At 52.4% G+C, this 19,286-nt stretch overlaps 6 protein-coding genes across 6 annotated transcripts; 4 read left to right on the top strand and 2 right to left on the bottom strand.

Moving 5' to 3' along the window:
* Positions 1-23: 23 nt before the first annotated feature.
* BDZ99DRAFT_494591 (uncharacterized protein) lies at positions 24-1,213 on the bottom strand (the record flags this gene model as incomplete). Its single annotated transcript, XM_033723322.1, has 2 exons — positions 423-1,213; positions 24-297 (listed from the first exon to the last, which is right to left on the bottom strand). The coding sequence occupies exons 1-2, from the start codon at positions 821-823 to the stop codon at positions 24-26; spliced, it is 675 nt and encodes a 224-aa protein (XP_033581618.1). The 5' UTR covers positions 824-1,213.
* A 1,895-nt stretch (positions 1,214-3,108) lies between these two features.
* On the top strand, positions 3,109-4,425 carry BDZ99DRAFT_181684 (uncharacterized protein). Its single transcript, XM_033713062.1, has one exon. It carries the CDS (start codon positions 3,547-3,549, stop codon positions 4,288-4,290), a length of 744 nt encoding a protein of 247 aa, XP_033581617.1. The 5' UTR covers positions 3,109-3,546; the 3' UTR covers positions 4,291-4,425.
* Positions 4,426-5,603: 1,178 nt separating this feature from the next.
* Positions 5,604-6,989, top strand: BDZ99DRAFT_458646 (mRNA triphosphatase CET1). The gene has a single exon (XM_033718960.1). It carries the CDS (start codon positions 5,623-5,625, stop codon positions 6,763-6,765), a length of 1,143 nt encoding a protein of 380 aa, XP_033581616.1. The 5' UTR covers positions 5,604-5,622; the 3' UTR covers positions 6,766-6,989.
* Positions 6,990-7,239: 250 nt separating this feature from the next.
* BDZ99DRAFT_434403 (26S proteasome-like protein regulatory subunit rpn2) lies at positions 7,240-11,446 on the top strand. Its single transcript, XM_033717442.1, has 5 exons — positions 7,240-7,649; positions 7,794-7,963; positions 8,099-8,649; positions 8,699-10,996; positions 11,046-11,446. Exons 1-5 carry the CDS (start codon positions 7,510-7,512, stop codon positions 11,340-11,342), a joined length of 3,456 nt encoding a protein of 1,151 aa, XP_033581615.1. The 5' UTR covers positions 7,240-7,509; the 3' UTR covers positions 11,343-11,446.
* Positions 11,447-11,653: 207 nt separating this feature from the next.
* On the top strand, positions 11,654-13,712 carry BDZ99DRAFT_181660 (mitochondria protoheme IX farnesyltransferase). Its single transcript, XM_033713061.1, has one exon. The coding sequence runs from the start codon at positions 11,674-11,676 to the stop codon at positions 13,222-13,224; it is 1,551 nt and encodes a 516-aa protein (XP_033581614.1). The 5' UTR covers positions 11,654-11,673; the 3' UTR covers positions 13,225-13,712.
* Positions 13,713-15,684: 1,972 nt separating this feature from the next.
* BDZ99DRAFT_515434 (ATP-binding cassette sub-family G member 2) lies at positions 15,685-19,088 on the bottom strand (the record flags this gene model as incomplete). The annotated part of the gene is made up of 3 exons (XM_033724970.1): positions 15,685-15,921; positions 15,974-18,471; positions 18,524-19,088. 3 exons carry the CDS (start codon positions 19,086-19,088, stop codon positions 15,685-15,687), a joined length of 3,300 nt encoding a protein of 1,099 aa, XP_033581613.1.
* Between the last annotated feature and the right edge of the window lie 198 nt (positions 19,089-19,286).

Below are 19,286 nucleotides of genomic sequence, written 5' to 3'. Positions count from 1 at the left end.
GACCACTCAAACCGCTCCCTCCACTAGAAGAAGCTCAAAACGGCTGTATGCGCTCTATGCGCCCCATAATTACCAGCCTTCCTCGGCGGCCGCATATGCTTCCTCAGCACCCAGTGCAACTCCCCCAACGTCAGACTTCCAGCCTCCTCTTTCACCTTGATCTTCACAGTCCTAGTCCAAGGCTCCAACCGCCAATTCCCCTCCAACATACTCCACTTCAACTCCACCTCTGCCGCCCAGCACGGCGGCTGCGTCACCAGCATCCCCGCATCGTCCGCGGCAACTCCTCCCGCGCCTCTATAGCCTTGAAGAAGCGCGTGGATCCGAGATTAGCCTCAAGCCGGAAATCGCGGTGGCGTTGGTTTCCTTGATCCCATGAGGATAGGATGGGATTAAGGTCTTTCCGCGCCGCGTTCACGCACTTCTGGTACGCGGCATCCGTGTCGTCGGCGTCTGTGACGGTGTCGGCGGGTTTGGGTATTGGATGCAGGAACAGGGGCTCGCGAAAGCGGGTGGAGTTCATGATTACATTGTGCCAGAATTTGCTGACGCGGCAGAGGGCGAGGAGGTGGTAGAGGGGCTCGCTGTTGAGGGTGTAGGTGGGGTGCTCGAAGACGAGGTCGTGGAAGGTGGATGAGAGGAGGAGGAGGATGGTTTCGAGGAGCTCGGGGATGTTGAGGGCTCGTGAGGCGGCGGATGGGGTTATTGTTAGAGTATGGAGGGAGCTGATGAGGGATATGGACGTTGGGGTGTCTGGGCTTTCAGGAGGTCTTGAAAGGTTCGTTGTCTCCTCTTTTGGAGTTTGCTCCAGTGAGGAAGCCATGAGAAGCGCTGTTCTTAGACTACTAGTAGGGATCGTCAACCTCAGAGCGGGCACGTTATACAGGAAGCGAAAGCGCGCTTTATGCTAGCGAGAGATGGATTTGTGGGTCATGTGATCTCGTATTTTGTAGACGGTAGTTTTGTGTTACAAGTGCGGACAGGTGTGTAGCCGATCAGCAAGGTAGGTTCATATATGCGGGTACTGAATGCGTTCCCCATAGGGGCCTCAGTTTTGGGTGATCTTATCGGTCGGGGTGAGCGAGGTCCTTTTATTGTATGTCTGGTTTGAGGTCGAAGGAGCTTCTCTATGAGCTGTTCGTGGTTCGTGTTGCTAGATGTTTGGTGTCATCTACTCATAATTCCCTTGAATCAGACCAACGAGATATGCCCCCATTCGTCAACACCATGGACCGCCTCTACATCCATGATGGCCTAAACATAGCACGGTCCAACGATGACGAACCCTTCACTGTCTCCGACTTTTCTGAGGGCCAAACCGGTATGCAGGCCGGGTATAATCGCAATCGTATCATGAAGTTTGCCGAGAATGGTGCTAGTCCGATTCTTCCCGCCCCAAACATGAGGAACTGACGTTGCTTGAAGACATCGCACAAAACGGTCAAGAACCTCAGTGTTTTCTTAGCTTTTCGTTGAGCTCTTTGATGAGTTCTTGATTCTCAATGATTTCTTAGGTATCCTTTAATAGGAGATGTCGCGGATCTCCACATTGTTGCTCACGCAACGCTTGACAAAGAGGGCCCACAGCTCCCAGACCTCTGACCGTGGTACCCGAGAGCCTTTAGTTCTGTGATTCCTCAGTGGTGAGTCCGCTTCCCATGGCTCACATAATTCTGGGACTACTAAATAACTTTGAATTTGCTCTTGCTTTCTTGAGAGATTTGACAGTCCCATCTCCCACGAGCGCGAAATGAAATTCAGGGGAGGCAGTAGGAAGATGGAGCTGGAGGTCTCGAAATCAGTTGTGGGAATGATTGTGTGGAAAGGTACGGAGCAAGGAACCAATCGTCTTGCTTGTGGGTTCCGTCGAGTATCAGCTGCTTCAGATATGTCTCTCCACCCTATACATATGAAAATGCCTTGAAGGATGAGTAATCCAGTACCAGCGAGAGAATATCATGATACCATACAGGAAGACCTGGTAAGCGAGCATCGATGATACTTCCGTGTAAGGGGCTTTCGGTATTCTTTGGGCCTTGAAGTCGGAGTAGCCTCATGGGACTGCTGTAGTCGAGCGGAATGTATGAAGTCTATACTCATCTAGGTTTAAATGAGTAGCTTCGTCTGACCTCTCCATGTTGGGAGTAGGCGGACGGCAGGTGTGTATGATGCATTGTAGGCCACGATTAGATTGTCAGTGGTAGATGATGAGAAAATGATGAAGAGAACTTGGGAAGAGGCCTCGGGAAGAGGTAGTAGGTACCTCTAGCTGGAGGAAACACCAATCTTCTAGACAACCTAGCGAGTCCGCACGGCCAGCTTTGCACTCGTCTGGCCTATACCGACTCGACCCTCTTCCTGCATAGAATTTAGATGGCCTTGCCCACCGAAAGGCTCCCCGTTGCCGCACGTCTCGAGTGCTTTCAGCCTGCCAACCGTTTTCATTCCGTCTCATTCAGGTCGTAAGGCTGTCCACCAAAGCGCCTCATTACATAGTACTATCCTAGAGCATTAGTCTGGAGACGAAGCATCCTACGCGAGGCTTGGGAGTCGGCCACTCCACTACAGCATGCATGGGAAAGGTGGCATACTAATCCCAGAACAAGCTGTCCTGCGTGTACACCTGTCTGCCACTGCTTAGGGTGCTTCAATGTATTTTTAGGAATCTAAAGAAGATACAGGATCTCTTTGCGTCCGGTGACCTAGCGCGAAAACTGAGTCAACCCCCGGTAAACTGCCTTTTCTGGGCTAATGTTGAAGTAGCTTGAAGATCTATTGGCTAGGAGGCCGCTATTCCCCCTTAAAGGCGTCCGGAAGTAGTACCCTATACGGTAATTTTGTGGCTTGATTTTAGCGCTTGGTCACCGGACGCAAAGAAGTCCTGTAGAGGCTCTTCACCTTGGGTTGCGTGGAAGCTTGTTGAAGCACTTCATGTAGTGGTAGATAAGTGTACATACGGGTAGAGTACTTGATGAAAGTGCCACTTTTTTCATGCCCAGCATGTGTGGCTAGCTGTCGTGTTGGAATTTACCCCTGGCTAAGGTTTTAGCGGCTTGAATCTATTGTAGCAGAACCGATAGACTACTTCTTATGGCTGGCCCGTGGCGCCTATTTAGACAGCAAACCAAACCTCATTCTCCTATCCCAGCGTGTTCTGGACTGTCTCCCATGTCTTGGTATGATGGCAGCCGGTTGGCTCGAGCACCCCATACTATGTCTGTCTTAAAGCCTCAAAAGTGCTCTATGTCGCCCGTTTTTCTTTCAGGTCGTCATCAATCATCACTTGCAGAGGCTTTTCTCTGCGTCCATTCGTTTTGTGCTTTCGGCCCGTTGTCACTCACTAAAAATGTCCTCGTCAAACAGAAGATGTCCAGCACAGAATGCCATCGTAGCTGCTCTCGGTGCGGCGGCGACGCCTTACTGCTCCTCAATTCTGAGCCTGTCGACGCAGACCTATACTGATATTTCCGAGTTTTATGTGTAGGTCCCAAATCCAACTTCTCGCCCATCTGTTCTTAGGAGGCTGATCAAGTTTTCAGCACGAGCATGTGGACGGACACGACCTTTCCCGCTGCTACGACCGTCACCGCCGATCCTATCAGCTCCACCGCGGTCGAAACGACTACAGAGACAACTTGCACGTATCCGCCACGTCCCTTGATGCCCCGTGGTGCTGCAAAGACGATCATAGTAACAGCTACAACTACGATTTGTCCATGCACAGAAACCTCCTCGAAGGCTCCTTGTTCTGAGTCCGTTGATCACGAGTCGTCCGGATATGCCGACTCTTCGTTTGCTTACACGGCAGCCGAGACCTCTTCTCCGAAGGCATCAAGTCTGAAGACGTCAGACTCTGAGTCTGGGTATCAAGGCCCATCTAGCTACGCGGACTCTCCTACTTACTCATATGTCACGGCAACAGCTTCTCTCCCAACCTCTACTACGGCGCCTTACTACTCTATCCCCCACAACAGCTCCGTTCACCCATCTGGCTCATACAGCCATGATTCTTTAGTATACAGCCACAGTACTTCAGTGTATAGCTCCGGAGTATCTTCGTACGTTCCTGAGTCCTCAATCTACAGTTCCGAGAGCTCTACCACGTCCGAGACCCCTAGTCCATCGCCAACTCCGACTCCGCCTGGCAGCGAGCTCTTAACTACAATCGATGACGCGGGCTTGAGTAGCGCTTGTAGTTGCCTTTCTTTAGATGTGCCAACTGAGACTGTTGTGTCCACTACCACTCTGACATCCACGGAAACGACTGTAGAATATGTGAGCGGTTTCTGACTTCTTGAATACGACTCGGGAATATTAACAAAGTCCAGGCCATTCCCACCATCACCGCAACGCCAATTGTGGTCGAAACATCCACCGTCACTTCAACGAGTACCACCGAGTGCTGCACCCTTCAGCCATATTATACCACCAATCCCAGCCCGCCAACGGGTGCCATCTGTGGCACCCAGTACACGAGCTTTACGGACACCGACTCTTTCGGCGGCGCCTTCGAGTCCGACTCTTTGGAAGAATGCAGTAACATTGTCTTGGCTGAAGGATATGCGAGCTTCTACTGGGGCATATCAGGGGATCAACAACACGGATCGTGCGGTTTCTTCACCAAGAGCTTGTTCGACGTTGGCCCTTACGACAACGGCGGTTGGGAGCTTTTCTTTGATGAGAACTGCTTCATTCGTGTCGATCCGTGCGCGGCGAGCCCAGCTTCAACGTCCTCTCCAACGCCAACGCCCTCAATGCCTGCTTCCTCCTCGATCTCTGTATCATCCTCAGCATCTTCGACCACCCCAGCTGCGACCGTCTGCACTGCTACGCCGTATAATACCGCCAACCCCACCCCGCCAGAGGGAGCCTACTGTGGATTGGTCTTCGCAGTGCCGGACGAGCCCCCGGACGAGCCCGCGTACGAGGTCGTTACCTCCAGCGCATCCAGCGTGGAGAGTTGTCGGGATATCGCCATTGAAAACGAGTACAAGAGCTTTTACTATATCACCGGAAGCTGTACGTACTATTCCGCCACCGGGAGCCAGCTGAATGTTGAGGTCGGGGATGATGTTGTTTTCTACGATACAAGCTGCTTCGAGACTATAAATCCATGTCAGGCGACGACGCCGAACCCTGTTACTTATTCTGCGGGATAGGTAGGGGCCGGGAGTTGAGATATGAGCGCCATTAGCTTTGATAGTTGCTATTAGATTTGATAAGTGTGAAACTTCGCCGAGGGCCTTCAGACGGCGTCGACCGCATAGCAGTGTCCTCTGATTCAATTGACACACCCTTGAAGCACATGCCTATTGATGAGTGCTAGCAAATCTTCAGAAATCGACGGCGACGGATCACACTCCTTTGCCGCTGCTTGGGGTGGCCTGACGAGTTTGCCCGTTGTTCAAAACGCGGGACTTCCGTCTACATCGGAATTCTGAAAATACCATGAGGCACCACAAGCGGTGGCAGAACAGTGTGCGGATATTTGTGACGAGAGACAGTATTTGTTGATCGGCCTTGGCGCAAACGGGATAAAGGGAACACGTGACAGCCTCACTTCCAGTTCAACAAGGCTTCTTCCGAAACAGAACAGCTTCGCAACACAACACACTACACACTATGGACATCAGGTCGCTCATAAATCCCACACCCCCCTCTCGTGTCTCTACTCCATCAAACGCAGTTCCCAACGATGGCCCTCGAAAACGTAAGCGCACGCCTCTTCCAGCCTCACCCTCGAAGCAAACGTCGCAACGACCGCGCCGCAAACGACACGATCCCATACCGATCTGGGCTATTCGAGAAGGAGATATGCAACCCCACGCGCCGCCAATCCAAGCCCCGGTCCAAGACGATATCGAGACCGACGACGCGCCTGAACCTGCCCTCGAGCCTTCGATCACAAACATTACCCCGTACGATGAGATCACGCGCAGCGTGTGCGACTTCATTTGGCAAAATGTGGTGATGAACTCGGCTGTACGGAGAGCTTTGGCGGAGTCGCCAGACACGCAGGTGGAGATTGAGGCCAAATGGGGCCAGATGCAAGACAAGCGCACTGGGGAGCGCTTCACAGGCGTACACCAGACGGAATGCGTGGTGGATGAAATGGATCTGGGCGACAGCATCAAGTTCGTCAGCACCATGTCGGAGGCGCAACATCAGAAAATGAACAAGTTCCTTAATGGATGCGTGACGGACGCGAAGGGGGACCGTATTCGAGCTCGCGCGCCACTAGACTATAAACATGTCAAAGAAATCGACAAGTTCTTCGAGCTCAACCATGCAGGTTTCGAGATCCTCTCCCCGGCCACCAAAGCTCTCCTTCAGACCTTCCTTCGAAAAAGAGTTCGTCTCAGTAGGGACATGAAGACTGGGCGAGAGCTGGGCAAGATCATTAAGCACCGAATCGCCAACCTCCATATCAGCTCCCCGAAGACGGAATGGGACTACCGGGTCAGCATAAACCTCGAAATCAATTATCCCCGAGCGGTGAATGATCTTGAACCTGCTGCAGAGAGCGGTCTGCCTCAAGAACGAAAGAAGGATCGAATGTCGTACACACACCAGAACACCTACCAGATCGATTTAACTCAAGTGGTCAATGAGTCAGGTGTCAAGAACCACGAGCTGGAACTGGAGCTATACGGGGACATGCTGGTGCGCGAAGCGGATAAGATTAACCAAAAACTGCCCAGCACGTACGAGGGGGTAGTGGGAATGTTGGTGAATAACTTGCGCGTCTTGTCGCGGGCCATATGAAGCCCTGGAGATGGTTGTTCTTTGTATATTATCTTAGGGAGCTATGCCGGCGCTGCAAAGGGGGCATGAGCCGGCGCTTGGTTTTTTTTGGAGGACTGGAAGGTCCGAAGCGATACCCTTACATATTCCTGGTGTCTCTTCATAGCACCAGTCTGACCTCTATCGTAAGACTCTGCCTGTCATAGTGAATGTGATCTCGCCAGCCGGTGCTCCTACTTCTTCTATTTAGCGAAGACAGCACGAAGAAACCATCTGCACAGAGCCACAGAGCAGCCTTCTTGTGACTAGATGCGGATGAAGTACACCTTGGCTCCTAACAGTATTTTAAACAGTCGAAAGAAGAATCGCTTGTCCCCCATTACTTCGTATTTGTACGCGCCTCGCCGGACTGACGTCGGCGCCAGGTGCCTGAACGCACGGGTCCCACAGCTTAGCACGGGTGACGAGCAGCTCATCGCGTTGACGATTGCACCCCCAAAACACCACCGCCTGCGCCATCTCCATCACCATCTCCTCCTGTCTCTTCTCGACTCTCCTTCACCCGGTCGCCTACGTCCCTTCTCCTCCATCGACCATCAACCCACCGCTCGCACCGCCGCCGATCGCAGCACCCGCCGTCAGGCGCCACGTTACGAGCAACAGCTCCATCTGCTTCCATCACCATCCGCTGCTCCTTTTCCGTCCCCATCGCACAACCGCGCGCACTACAGTTGCAACATCGCCTACACAGAAACCCTCGCTGCCATGGTCGGCCTTACATCTGCCGCCGGCGTCGTTGGCTTCTTGTCAGAACCCGATCCAGCCCTCCGGTCGTTCGCCCTTCAGCGCTTGAATAAGGACATCGATCTATTATGGCCAGAAGTCGCCGGGTCTGTGAGCCAGATGTGAGTTATAACCAGATACTCTGTCCCGGGTCATGCCCGGCCATTGTCCGGCGACTGCCTTGCCCTCGTAGCTACAGCCTAGGGATGGCAGTCATAGCACAGTCGATACCATCATCTACAAATCCATACTAATCATGGTGGCAGTGAGGCGCTCTACGAAGATGAATCTTTCGCTGAACGAGAGCTCGCGGCTCTGGTCGCCGCCAAGGTCTACTATCAGCTACAGGAGTACGATGAGAGCATGGTTTTTGCACTGGGTGCCGGCAAACTGTTCGATATACACCATGCCGGAGAGTTTGAGGAAACCATACTCGGTAAGTCATAACTGCTCGACACGCTTTCCCCGAATCCCAGTACGCTCTGGGAACCAGCATTCCCGAAAACATTATATACTCCGCAAGCTCCTTCGCATTCCAACGACATCGACACTAATACAATACGTGCTCTAGCCAAATGTCTCGATACCTACATCGCTTTGTCGGCCATGCATAACCCCCCGAAACCGGCGAGTACTGCCAATCAGCCGCCGCCTCAGTTAACAACGTCTTTCACGACTGCGAACGGAGTCGCCAGCACATCTGCGAGCATGACGTCTCCAACCACGCCCTTCTCACAATCAACTCTGCCCTCAAAATCTCTCCTGTCAAGGCAGGATTCGTCAACCTTTGACCCTTCCATTCCGGGTGGTGGAAACGCGGGCGTAGTTGGCGCTCATCCTTCGCCGCTGGCATTACAGAGGAGTGTTCAAAAGAATTTGCAGGCAACCATTAGGCGTATCTTTGAGAGCTGTTACGAAGTTGGTGCATACCGACAGGTCGTTGGTATTGCTATTGAAGCTCGGAATCTTGACGTCCTTCGGGAAGCCTTCCTCCGCGCAAGCCAGGATGAAAAGAAGGGCAAGAAAGCTGAAAGTGACACTCCAGGGAAGAGCGAAGAGCTCATGGAGTATGTCCTGGATATTTGCATGAACGTGGTTCAAGAAAGAGGACTTCGAAATGAGGTATAAGCTCCCTGATAACCTTCTCATACAGCAGTAGTAACATTAGCAGATTCTTCGACTCATTCTTGATTTGCTCAACGATATCCCAAACCCGGACTATTTCTCAATTGCCAAATGTGTTGTTTACTTGAATCAACACTCCATGGCATCCAACCTTTTGCGCCAACTCGTGTCGAAGGGTGACGCAAGATCGCTAGCCATTGCCTATCAAATATCTTTCGACCTATATGAGAATGGTACCCAGGAATTCCTAAACAAGGTCATGGAGGAGTTGCCTGAGACCGAAGAGGACGAGGAGGAGGCGCAAGACGCAAAGCCTGCAGCCAACGGAGGTGCTGTACAGCCTCGCGGAGAGGATGCCGCTGAGACAGACGGACTCTTGTCAAACGCAGACAACAGTAACGAAGCCCCGACAATATCCACGGTAGTTTCTCGAACCAAGCCGAAAGTGGCTTCGGACGAGGATCAGAAGGCTTATACCTCTGTTCGGTATATACTCCGGGGTACCAAGAGCATCGAGCTCAATCTAGAATTCCTCTATCGCAACAACCACGCCGATCGAAATATTCTAAATAAGGTGCGAGATAGCCTGGAGGCGAGGAACTCCATCTTCCATACTGGAGTCACATTCGCCAATGCCTTCATGAATTCAGGAACTACAAACGATAGCTTCTTCAGGGAGAACTTGGAATGGCTCGGCAAAGCGGTAAATTGGTCGAAGTTCACTGCAACAGCCGCCCTCGGAGTGATTCACAGAGGCAATATCACACAGGGACAGAAGCTATTGGAGCCATACCTACCCAAGGAGAGCAATGTACCCGGCTCTCACTTCAGTCAAGGTGGATCGCTCTACGCCCTGGGTATGATCTACTGCAATCATGGAACGCATGTCTTGGACTATCTTCTACAACAGTTCCAGAATGCTTCCGAAGAAGTGGTCCAGCACGGCGGCGCCCTTGGTCTTGGTGTTGCGGGAATGGCGACGGGCTCGGAGGACATTTTCGATGCATTCAAGGCCGTCTTGTACACCGATTCGGCAATCAACGGTGAAGCCGTGGGGCTGTCCATGGGACTGGTTATGCTAGGCACCGGGAACATTAAGGCCCTTGAGGATATGATCCAGTATGCCCACGACACTCAGCACGAGAAGATTGTGCGGGGTCTCGCTCTGGGCATGGCACTCATCATGTATGGACGTCAAGAGGCAGCTGATGAGCTCATCAACGGCCTACTCGAGGACCCGGACCCAACCCTACGGTACGGAGGAATCATGACGATCGCGTTGGCCTACTGCGGAAGCAGTAGCAACAAGGCAGTCCGAAGACTACTCCACGTTGCTGTGAGCGATGTCAGCGACGACGTCCGAAGAGTCGCCGTAATGAGTCTTGGATTCGTCCTGTTCAGGAAACCAGGAAGTGTGCCCCGCATGGTGGAGTTGCTTGCTGAGTCGTACAATCCGCACGTTCGGTACGGCGCGACGATGGCCCTGGGTATCGCTTGCGCTGGTACTGGCTTGGACGAAGCGATCGATCTGCTGGAGCCCATGATGAAAGACTCGACCGACTTCGTTCGACAAGGTGCTTTGATCTCGCTCTCGATGATCTTAGTACAGCAGAACGAGGCGATGAACCCCAAGGTTGCTACTATCCGCAAGACTCTTCAGAAGATCATTGGCGACCGACACGAGGATGCTATGGCTAAATTTGGCTGCGCTCTAGCACTCGGTATCATCGATGCTGGGGGCCGCAACTGCACGATCGGACTCCAGACGCAGACAGGCAACCTGAACATGACTGCCATTGTTGGCATGGCCGTCTTCACACAGTACTGGTACTGGTTCCCACTGACGCACTTCTTGTCGCTGGCCTTCACACCTACGGCTATTATTGGCGTCGACCAAGATTTAGAGATCCCGTCGTTCAAGTTCCACAGTAACACCCGTCCGAGCATGTTCGATTACCCACCCGAGCAGGAGGTTAAGGCGGAGGAGGCGCCGGAGAAGGTCAAGACGGCAGTTCTGTCCACAACTGCGCAAGCCAAGCGTAGGAAACTAGTCAAGGCTCGACAGCAACGGCGGGAGAGTATGGACATCGATCAGACCCCCACTACGCCCAAGATCTCGAGCGCCGATGACGACAAGATGGACATTGACGATGAATCATCAAGGGGCAAGGACGAGAAAGACAAGTCCGAGGGAGAGAAGGAGGGAACTCCATCGACCGAGACCCTAAAGAAGAGGGTTGAGAAGGAGAAAGTTGGCTACGAGCTGGAGAACATGTCGCGAGTCTTGCCCCAGCAGGTGAAATACATCAGCTTCCCCGAAGAGCGATATGTCGCTGTAAAGAAGGTCAGTTTGTCACCCTCATTTTCAATATATAAACTAATCAGTAGTACAGGCAACTGGTGGCGTTATAGTACTAGAAGACACGCAACCTTCAGAGCCGAAGACTCTTCTCGAGCTGAAGGTCAAGAAGACGGCGCCGGCTCCAGCGCCAGGTGCTCCGGGGCGGTCTCTCACTGACCGCATCAGTGACGCGTACGCCACGCGAGACTCGAATACAGGCAGCACGAACAGTGGAGCGGCGGAGGCTGCTGCTGTGCTGAACGCAGTCGACGAGGATGACGACGACGGAGAGGAAGCAGATGTCCCGGGAGAGTTCGACTACGTGACGGACGAGGAGCAGGATGACTGAGGTTCTGGAGCAGGGGTTTTGTAACATCATTTTGGGCCTGGTTCTATCCGTGGATTACTACATTGCATTCTCGCGGGCGAAGGAGGACGAGGACGCCCCCTGGCAGCTTACTTAGACGTGCTTAGCATTGTATAATACCTAGTCCCTCCCAAGAAAGGCAGTCTCGTGCAGTGAACACGGCAGTGATGCTCGTATGTCGGTGGGCTGACCATTTGGTCGGCGCTGATTCGGCTTGGAGCGGCGTGGCCCGTGGCCCGTGTGCCTTGGATTTGCTTCTCAGAGCATCACCGCCAGTGCAGCCCAATGTCAAGAGGCAATCGTACCCTCCGCCATGCTCGCCCGCCCCCCAATCCTGCGGTCCTTCGTCCTGCCTGAAAACACCAGCAGCGTGTGCATTCGCTGTCTGCGCCGCCTGTCCAGATCGCCCGCCGCCGTCCGACCCTTCTCAATCCGCTCGCAGCGCGGTGCTGTTGCCGCAGCCGCCGGGCGAAGCACTTTCACCAGGGACTATTTCTGGGCCAATGGCACTTTGAAGGAGACGTTTGGACGGACAACGCGTGGCCTGCGCAATGGCTCCCCGCAGTCGAAGGAGGCTATCGCCGCAGCAGCAGCAGAGCTCCCCCGAGCAGCGCCCTCCGCTAAAGAAACCTCACAAGAAGTACCCCAGGAGCTTCCCCACCGACGACGAAAACGACTACGGGAGGAAAGTCTCCGCAAGGACCCCCCTGAGCCCGAATCTGCAGAGGCCAGCTACCCCATTGCCCCAGATGCGTCCTCCCGCCTCACCACCGTATCGTCGAACCTGCCCGCCAACTCCATCCGGCGACTGCTCACGACCTATTTCTCCCTGGCCAAACCGCGCCTCAGTTTCCTAATTGTCCTCACAACTACAGCTCCTTACTCGTTATACCCAGTGCCTGCACTCCTTGCTCCAGCCGCCACAGCCGCGCCCTCTCTCTCGACCCTCACTCTTCTTTTCCTCACCACGGGAACCGCCCTCTGCTGTTCCTCAGCCAACGCCCTCAACATGCTCTTCGAACCCAAATACGATGCCATGATGACCCGTACCCGGAACAGGCCATTGGTGCGCAAGCTCATCAGTCCAACGGGCGCCCTGCTCTTCGCCATTGGATGTGGTACAGTTGGCGTTGCTGCCCTCTACTACGGCGTCAACCCCACCACGGCCTTCCTCGGCGGTCTGAACATCTTCCTATACGCTGGTGTGTACACCCCTCTGAAGCGGGTCTCGGTGATAAACACTTGGGTCGGAGCGGTGGTCGGTGGCATACCACCGCTGATGGGCTGGACTGCTGCCGCCGGGCAATGTGCTCAAAATGGGACCTGGCAGGAACTCCTTTTCGGAGAAGGCAGTGCAGGAGGATGGCTGCTAGCAGCGCTCCTCTTTGCCTGGCAATTCCCCCACTTCAATGCCCTCAGCTGGGCCATCCGTGACGAGTACAAGTTCGCCGGGTACCGGATGCTCTGCTGGGTCAATCCTGCGCAAAATGGCCGTGTCGCGTTACGCTACGCGATTCTGATGTTCCCGGTCTGCTTTGGACTCACCTACGTGGGCGTCACAGATTGGGGGTTTGTAGCGACGAGCAGTGTGATCAATGGCTGGATGGTGTATAAAGCGGTGCAATTTTGGCGGGAGAAGGGACATAAGGGCACAGCGAGGGGCTTGTTCTGGGCCAGTGTATGGCATCTTCCAATCGTCATGGTTTTAGCCATGGCTGAGAAGAAAGGGCTATGGGAGAGGATTTGGCGAGGGCTTTTTGGACAGCCCGAATCAGACCTACTCCTTTATGGCGAGGATGAAGATTTGGATGAAGAAGAGCCCGGGGTGGACGCATCTGTGGTTGATCGGGGGAGGTTAACATGATGTACCCTGGCTTGTAAGTTCTATTGTACTATTATTGATGTGGGCTCATATAGGGAGGCGCATTGCACCGGTTCTATAGCAAACCATTGGACTCAACAGGTTCACTGTACATATATATTGTGTTGATGGTTTCATCACTATATACGTGCAGTCTATTTCTTCCTTTGTACAACATCTCTCATTCCGTTCTCTGCGCCTACGCTGTCTCCACGCCGGACCACCTTCGCAGCATATACTGAATCTATCCTAGCATGCGGGGCGTTAAGGAGGTGGCACTCTTGGTTTATTGTGTATGCCACTGCTTGGGGTGTTTCAATGGATTTTCAGATAATCAATCGTGATGGAAGGTCTTCACCCTGGGCTGTTTGAAAAGTCGTTGAAGCCCTCTAAGCACTGGTAGACAGGTGAACGCACAAGAGCACCTTTAGCGATGCGAAAATCTCAAGTAAGATTGATAGATACAGTTCTAGTTAACGTAGGTAGCAAGCGAGCTGCGCAGGCAAGCGAGCTGCGCACCCCACCAACGTCTTCTGCCTTCATAGCTATATATCTCAACAACGCTTGAAAATACTAGTAGTAGGGTAGCTGTCTAAGCTTGGGCAGTATCTACAGTACGTTTCTCACACGTTCGTGAGTTATGCCCAGGCTGTCTGCAAAGCTTACAGCGCGCTGAAGCCTGCCGGCTAGCACCTGATGGCGCCTCATTTTGACGCGTTTCACTCTCTAGCTGCTGCCTAATGCCCCTTTAAGCATTAATCTCCTCTCCCTCTGTTATTGTCAGGGTGCCTTTATCCTGGATCCGTTTCTTTTTGCGTTGTCTGCGCCTTGTGGCGGCCTCATTTGCCTTCTCAAGTCCAGAGACACGATCTTATGGCTCATCCCCTTGGCGCCCCTTGTAAGCTGATTAAGCAACCGGATAATTAATATAGGAGAAGAATCCTGATGCTTCTGTATCCAATCGCGAATTAGTATTAATTAAGACCCTAGCTTGTGCGCGTTGCTTGGTGTTCTTAATTCCCATGGGGTAACATGCGGGGCAGGAGGGGTTGGTGTCCAAGGCTTAATATTAAGCTGTGATAGTACCCTATCTAGATTATATAGGACTAGGCTAGCACCTTAAAAGCTTATATAGATATTATCCTTTATAAATAATGCATTAAAGGCAGCTTTAAAGGCCGGTAAGAACTTAAGCTTAGTAATATAGTTAATGTAGTCGCGTACTAGGCTATTAATCTAATGCCTATACACGCGCTTTAATAGCAAGAAGCAGCCTATATTAAGCGGCTGTAGGAGGTGTAATAAATATAGCAGCATGCAGAGAGTGTAGATATTGTTCTCCTTGCAGATTGCCTGGAATTCTAGCGAATTATAGCTGTTATGGCCATCTAGAATTAGCAGCCGGCGCGCGCCTATAGTCTTCCCCTTTGTATGCTTTTTAAAGTGCCGTAGCTATACAACACCAAGCTTATTTATTGTCCAGCTATTCTCGCTCACTAAAATAGCCTAATTGCTAGGTAGTTCTCTATTCTTATACTAGGCAGAAAGGTGGTACCTAGCTGCAAAGATGATAAATGGCGGGATTGCCCACCCAGCAGCGTTAACTCCCTGGATTGCTGTAGCCCACTCGCAATTGCCTGGCTGTATTGCCTTTGGCCGGCTGCGCCTCTCTAAGCCTGTAACAACAAGCTAAGATAATATTCTGCCAAAAAGAAAGCTAGTCTTATTAAAGTTCCAGGTGTCTATATCTAAGATGCTGTATATAGCCTTTATACGCGCTACTAGGTTAAACCAGGCCCTAATAGTTATAGGATCCTTATATAGGGCCCTCTGCCAGTTATACAGTTAATTAAATTATGTTATAAGGCTAGGTGTCCAGTTAATAAAGTTCCTTGGCCACTTCTGGCCAACCTTGCCAGCGCCGCGCTCAGCGAGCAGTAAATCTGCCATATCGCGTACAGCGCCTAGCGTAGGCAAAAACCCACGTGCATCTAGGTCCAGTATATATCTAATAATCGCCTCCTCTTCAAGCATAGTAAGTTTCTTTGAGTTGGGCTCGCAATCGCGTCGTGGACGCGTTCCAGCGCGTCGGGAACTTAATATGGATTCAGAGACATTGTATATTGATGAAGCGCGTCGTGCACTAGGCTTTTGTATAGAATCGATAGATGAGATAGCAAGGAAGATCTCTCCTTCGTTGTACGGCAAACGATTTTTATTTGGTGGAGCCATTGTAGTTACAAGGTGTCGCGTTGCAAAAAGTTGAAGGGTGCGCAGCTCGCTTGCCACCTACGTTAACTCCTGTTGTATGCATGAATAGAGACTTCCGCGAAGAAATCGTGTTCTGAGAACACGAATATGCACAAGGAAATGTGAAGTGGAATACGAACAGAAAATTGAATGACATGTCATTCATGAGAGCCTGTATTTACAAGGTGAAAGAATCGCTGCATCCTGATCTAATTACCGCCTTTCAAGCAGAAGTATATGCATAGCAGCATAAGCTAGGACGACAAATATCGCCCCAAATACCGCGAGATTGATGCAGTCGCGCCACAAAGCTAGAACGTTGAATCCAAAAGAGCTAAGGATAGCAGAACCTGGAACCTCGATATCCAGTCCATATTTGTGGTCGACGAGACTGAGGTATTTAACTTCGTTGACAATGAGGCCCTCGAAGGCATAGTGGAAAATCGAAAGCTAGATAATGCATTAGTGACAGGGTCGCAGCTTTATTGTCATGTAAACTTACCAATTGAAGCCACTTAGCAGCGATGGGGATACTTTCTTGATTGAGGAAGAATCCCGAGAAGAGGAGACTAAAAAGCATGACTAGTATACCAATCAGGTTCGCTACTCCGCTGTTCCTAAACACGATTCCGATGAAAAGGAAAATGGCAGCGGCGGCCAGATTGAACAAAACGAGGAAGAGGATGAACTTCAAGAATTCTGGCCAGGCTGGTATCAGACCAGTCATAGGATACACGATCGCGCCTAGAATGATAGGCGGTATCAGACGCAATGGCACGATGTCGAAAAGCACTTTGGCCGCGAAGTAGGACACCGGTGAGTAGTATCCTTTCGCTCGTTCTCGAGTAAAGAGAAGGCGCTCTGGAGCGAAGACGGTCAAAACGGTCAACGTACTGAAGCCAAATAAAGCTAGCACGAAGAAGAATAGACCTAGCCGGTTCTGGAAGCCCTTGATGTCGTCTGTGAGGCCATAGAACAGGAACCCAAGAAATACGGCAAGAACGATAGCAATCGCGTAGTGCGTGAGCATCAGCATAGGGTTCCTGTACAGATTGCGCCATGTCCTAAGGGACAAAATTGCGAATTGTCCGAACCAGCCAACCTTGCGGAATCCTTTCACTTTGCCGGAGATCGCTACGCCGTTGGCATATTCGCCAGGTGGCGTCCCGTTTGCCTCGTTTGCGTTGGCGATAGCGTCCGAGATATCGTCATGGAGTGATCCAGCTACGTCGGACGTGGCGTATGCGACCACGAGAGTGTCTAGGTTTGTTCCGGTGCCCCCGTTCGCTGGTGGAGGAAGCTCGTCGGGATCTTCGAGAATCTGAGGAGGAGGTGCACCTTGTTGACGGGATAATTTTAGCCACTGAACGTTGCTCTCGCGCGGATCAAGCAGTGGAACTTCATCATCATTCTTTGGGGTAGTCGTACCATCTGGTGGAGCGTTGCTCTTTTTCCTCGTGAAAAGCTCCCTCTCCTGCTGCTGCTTGATTGAGGTCCGCCGCTTGCCCTTAGGTCGAATACTAGAAACGCTAGGGCTCCCGGTAGCCTCAGCTCCAATGCTGGAGATGCTAGGTATGGATTTGACGGCAATAGCGCTACTAGCGCTGGTACGAAGCCCGTCCCGGGCAAACATAGGACTGTCTTCGTCGATAGGTGGATGAGCTGCTCCAGCGTGCATGGTGAGGTCTATCAGATAATCCGCTATGTTGAACCCTGGAGGACAAGGATACCCGATATCGTCGAAGTATGGTTGACAGCTCGAGAAAGGGCCGGAATACACTGTCCTTCCCTTCGCAAGAAGGATCAATTGATCGAACAATGCGACGATATTGGAACGTGGCTGGTGGATCGTGAAGACGACGGTCCGATTGTAGTTCTTCACAAGGCTGACCAGACACTCAACTACGTTGAAGGCGTTGAACGCATCCAAACCGCTCGTGGGCTCGTCCAAAAAAAGTATGCTTGGACTTGTGACAAGTTCACAGGCGATCCCAACACGCCTCTTCTCGCCTCCGGAGATACCTCGTACGCTCTCCTCGGAACCGATGACCTGGTGCCGGATGTGATAAATGCCGAGTTGTTTCTCCACATCCTCAACCTTCTGCTCTTTGGATGTGCGGCTCATCTCCTTTGGAAGTCGGAGAAGGGCAGAGTCAAGTATGGTTTCGTGTACGGTGAGCGTGGAAAGCATAGTATCTTCTTGGTCGACAAAGCCAATGACACTCCTGAATTCGTCGTCAATGACCCTCTCGCCATTGAGATAAAAGTCCCCGTTGATTGCACCTCTCTTATTCTTCCGGGCAAGGATATCAAGGAAGGTTGTCTTTCCTGCGCCTGATGCTCCCATAATGGCTAACAGTTCGCCCGGGTGTACAGCTCCAGTGATACCAGAAAGAATCTGCTTCCCATTCAGTTGGTAGGCCACATTCTGGAAATAGAGCGCAGCTGGTTTATGGTCCGCTAGCAGTTTGGCATTCTCATCTTCTTCGTCGTCAGACAAGTGGATGGCGCCCCATTTCCTCCTCTCGGCTCTCCTTGAAAGATACCATACGGTGAGAACTACGGCGACGACGAAAAGCGAGCAGCCCGCGATGACGCCTGCAATCAGTGGCGTGTTGATCTTCTTGACCGGGCGCTCGTAGCCTGGCAACTCCGTCCTGTGCAGGCACTCTCCAGAATTGCAACTGAGAAAGATACTCGTGTCGCCGAAAACGCTCGAGATCAGGTCATTCATTGCCGGCTCAGAGAAAATGCTACCATCCTCTTTGCTACCCCCCTCGGTCGAGATTGACGAGAATTCGGCAGGGCCTTTGATTGACTGGGCTAAGAATTCTCCAATGTCGATGGAGCCCTCTTCTCCGCAGAGCATCCGACCCGGGATGCATTTACACTTGACGTTCTCGCACTTGTATTGTGTAGTGTTGCGGTTGGTCTCGGCGGAGGCACTCCAGACGCACGTGTCCAGAGCGCAGTAGAACGACTCTTTCTGATCGACCCAGACTGGCTTTGTTAGCGGAGATGAAGAGGGATGGGACTGAGCTCAGATGCTTACATTGGAAGTTACATTCCTCATTCTCCTGGGTGCAAGAAAAGGTTGCCTGAGGCTTCTGATCCTTGAGCTGGTCGAGGATCTTTCGATTGGTGATGTCGCACATCTGGTAGTTCTCCTTGACCAGAAGGCCTTCTCTATAGCAGACGCCGTCCTTGCCTTCGGGCATCATAGCGTTACACGCATCATCAGTCTTGCATACGTTGCAGTTGATGCCTTCCCAGCCCTCTTTGCAGTTGCAGTATCGGTCCTGTCGGGGCGATCTGTCTTTGCCATCAGACAGCCCTCCACAGACTGGATCGGAGCAGTCTTCCCCCCCGAACCCAGGTGGACAGGTGCATTTTCCATTCGCCTTGCTACACGGGGCGAACTGGTGGCAGGCGAAGTCTTCCAGGTTGCAGTTGAAGCACGGGGGGCAACCATCTGGCCGGTCATCGTACAGAGAGAAGGGCGCGTCGAGCAGGTCGTCAACCGGAGTGGAATAGTTGCGGTGTGTCTTTTGGGCTCCCGCTGGCCACAGGAGGGCAGCAAGGGGCAGGAGAGAGGAGCTCCATCGTGTGCGGCGCATGGCGCAGCTCCGTCAGGCGACGAAGCTTGAGAGGTCGACGAGTGCGGCAGAGACGACGGGGGCGTGTAGACGGTCGTGGACGAGAGGCACGGGAGCGGGGCGTGCCTGGCGGGCGACTGGTGATGGCCGACGGTTCAAGGAGCGTGAGTAAACAGACGTTGTGGAGGTGGGTGCCGTCGGGAGCTGTGCACGCTGTGG

Source organism: Mytilinidion resinicola, assembly GCF_010093595.1.
Source record: "Mytilinidion resinicola strain CBS 304.34 unplaced genomic scaffold BDZ99scaffold_3, whole genome shotgun sequence".
Classification (NCBI taxonomy): Eukaryota; Fungi; Ascomycota; class Dothideomycetes; order Mytilinidiales; family Mytilinidiaceae; genus Mytilinidion; species Mytilinidion resinicola.
The sequence above is the reverse complement of the archived record's forward strand: the minus strand, read 5'-3'. Positions and strand labels throughout refer to the sequence as shown.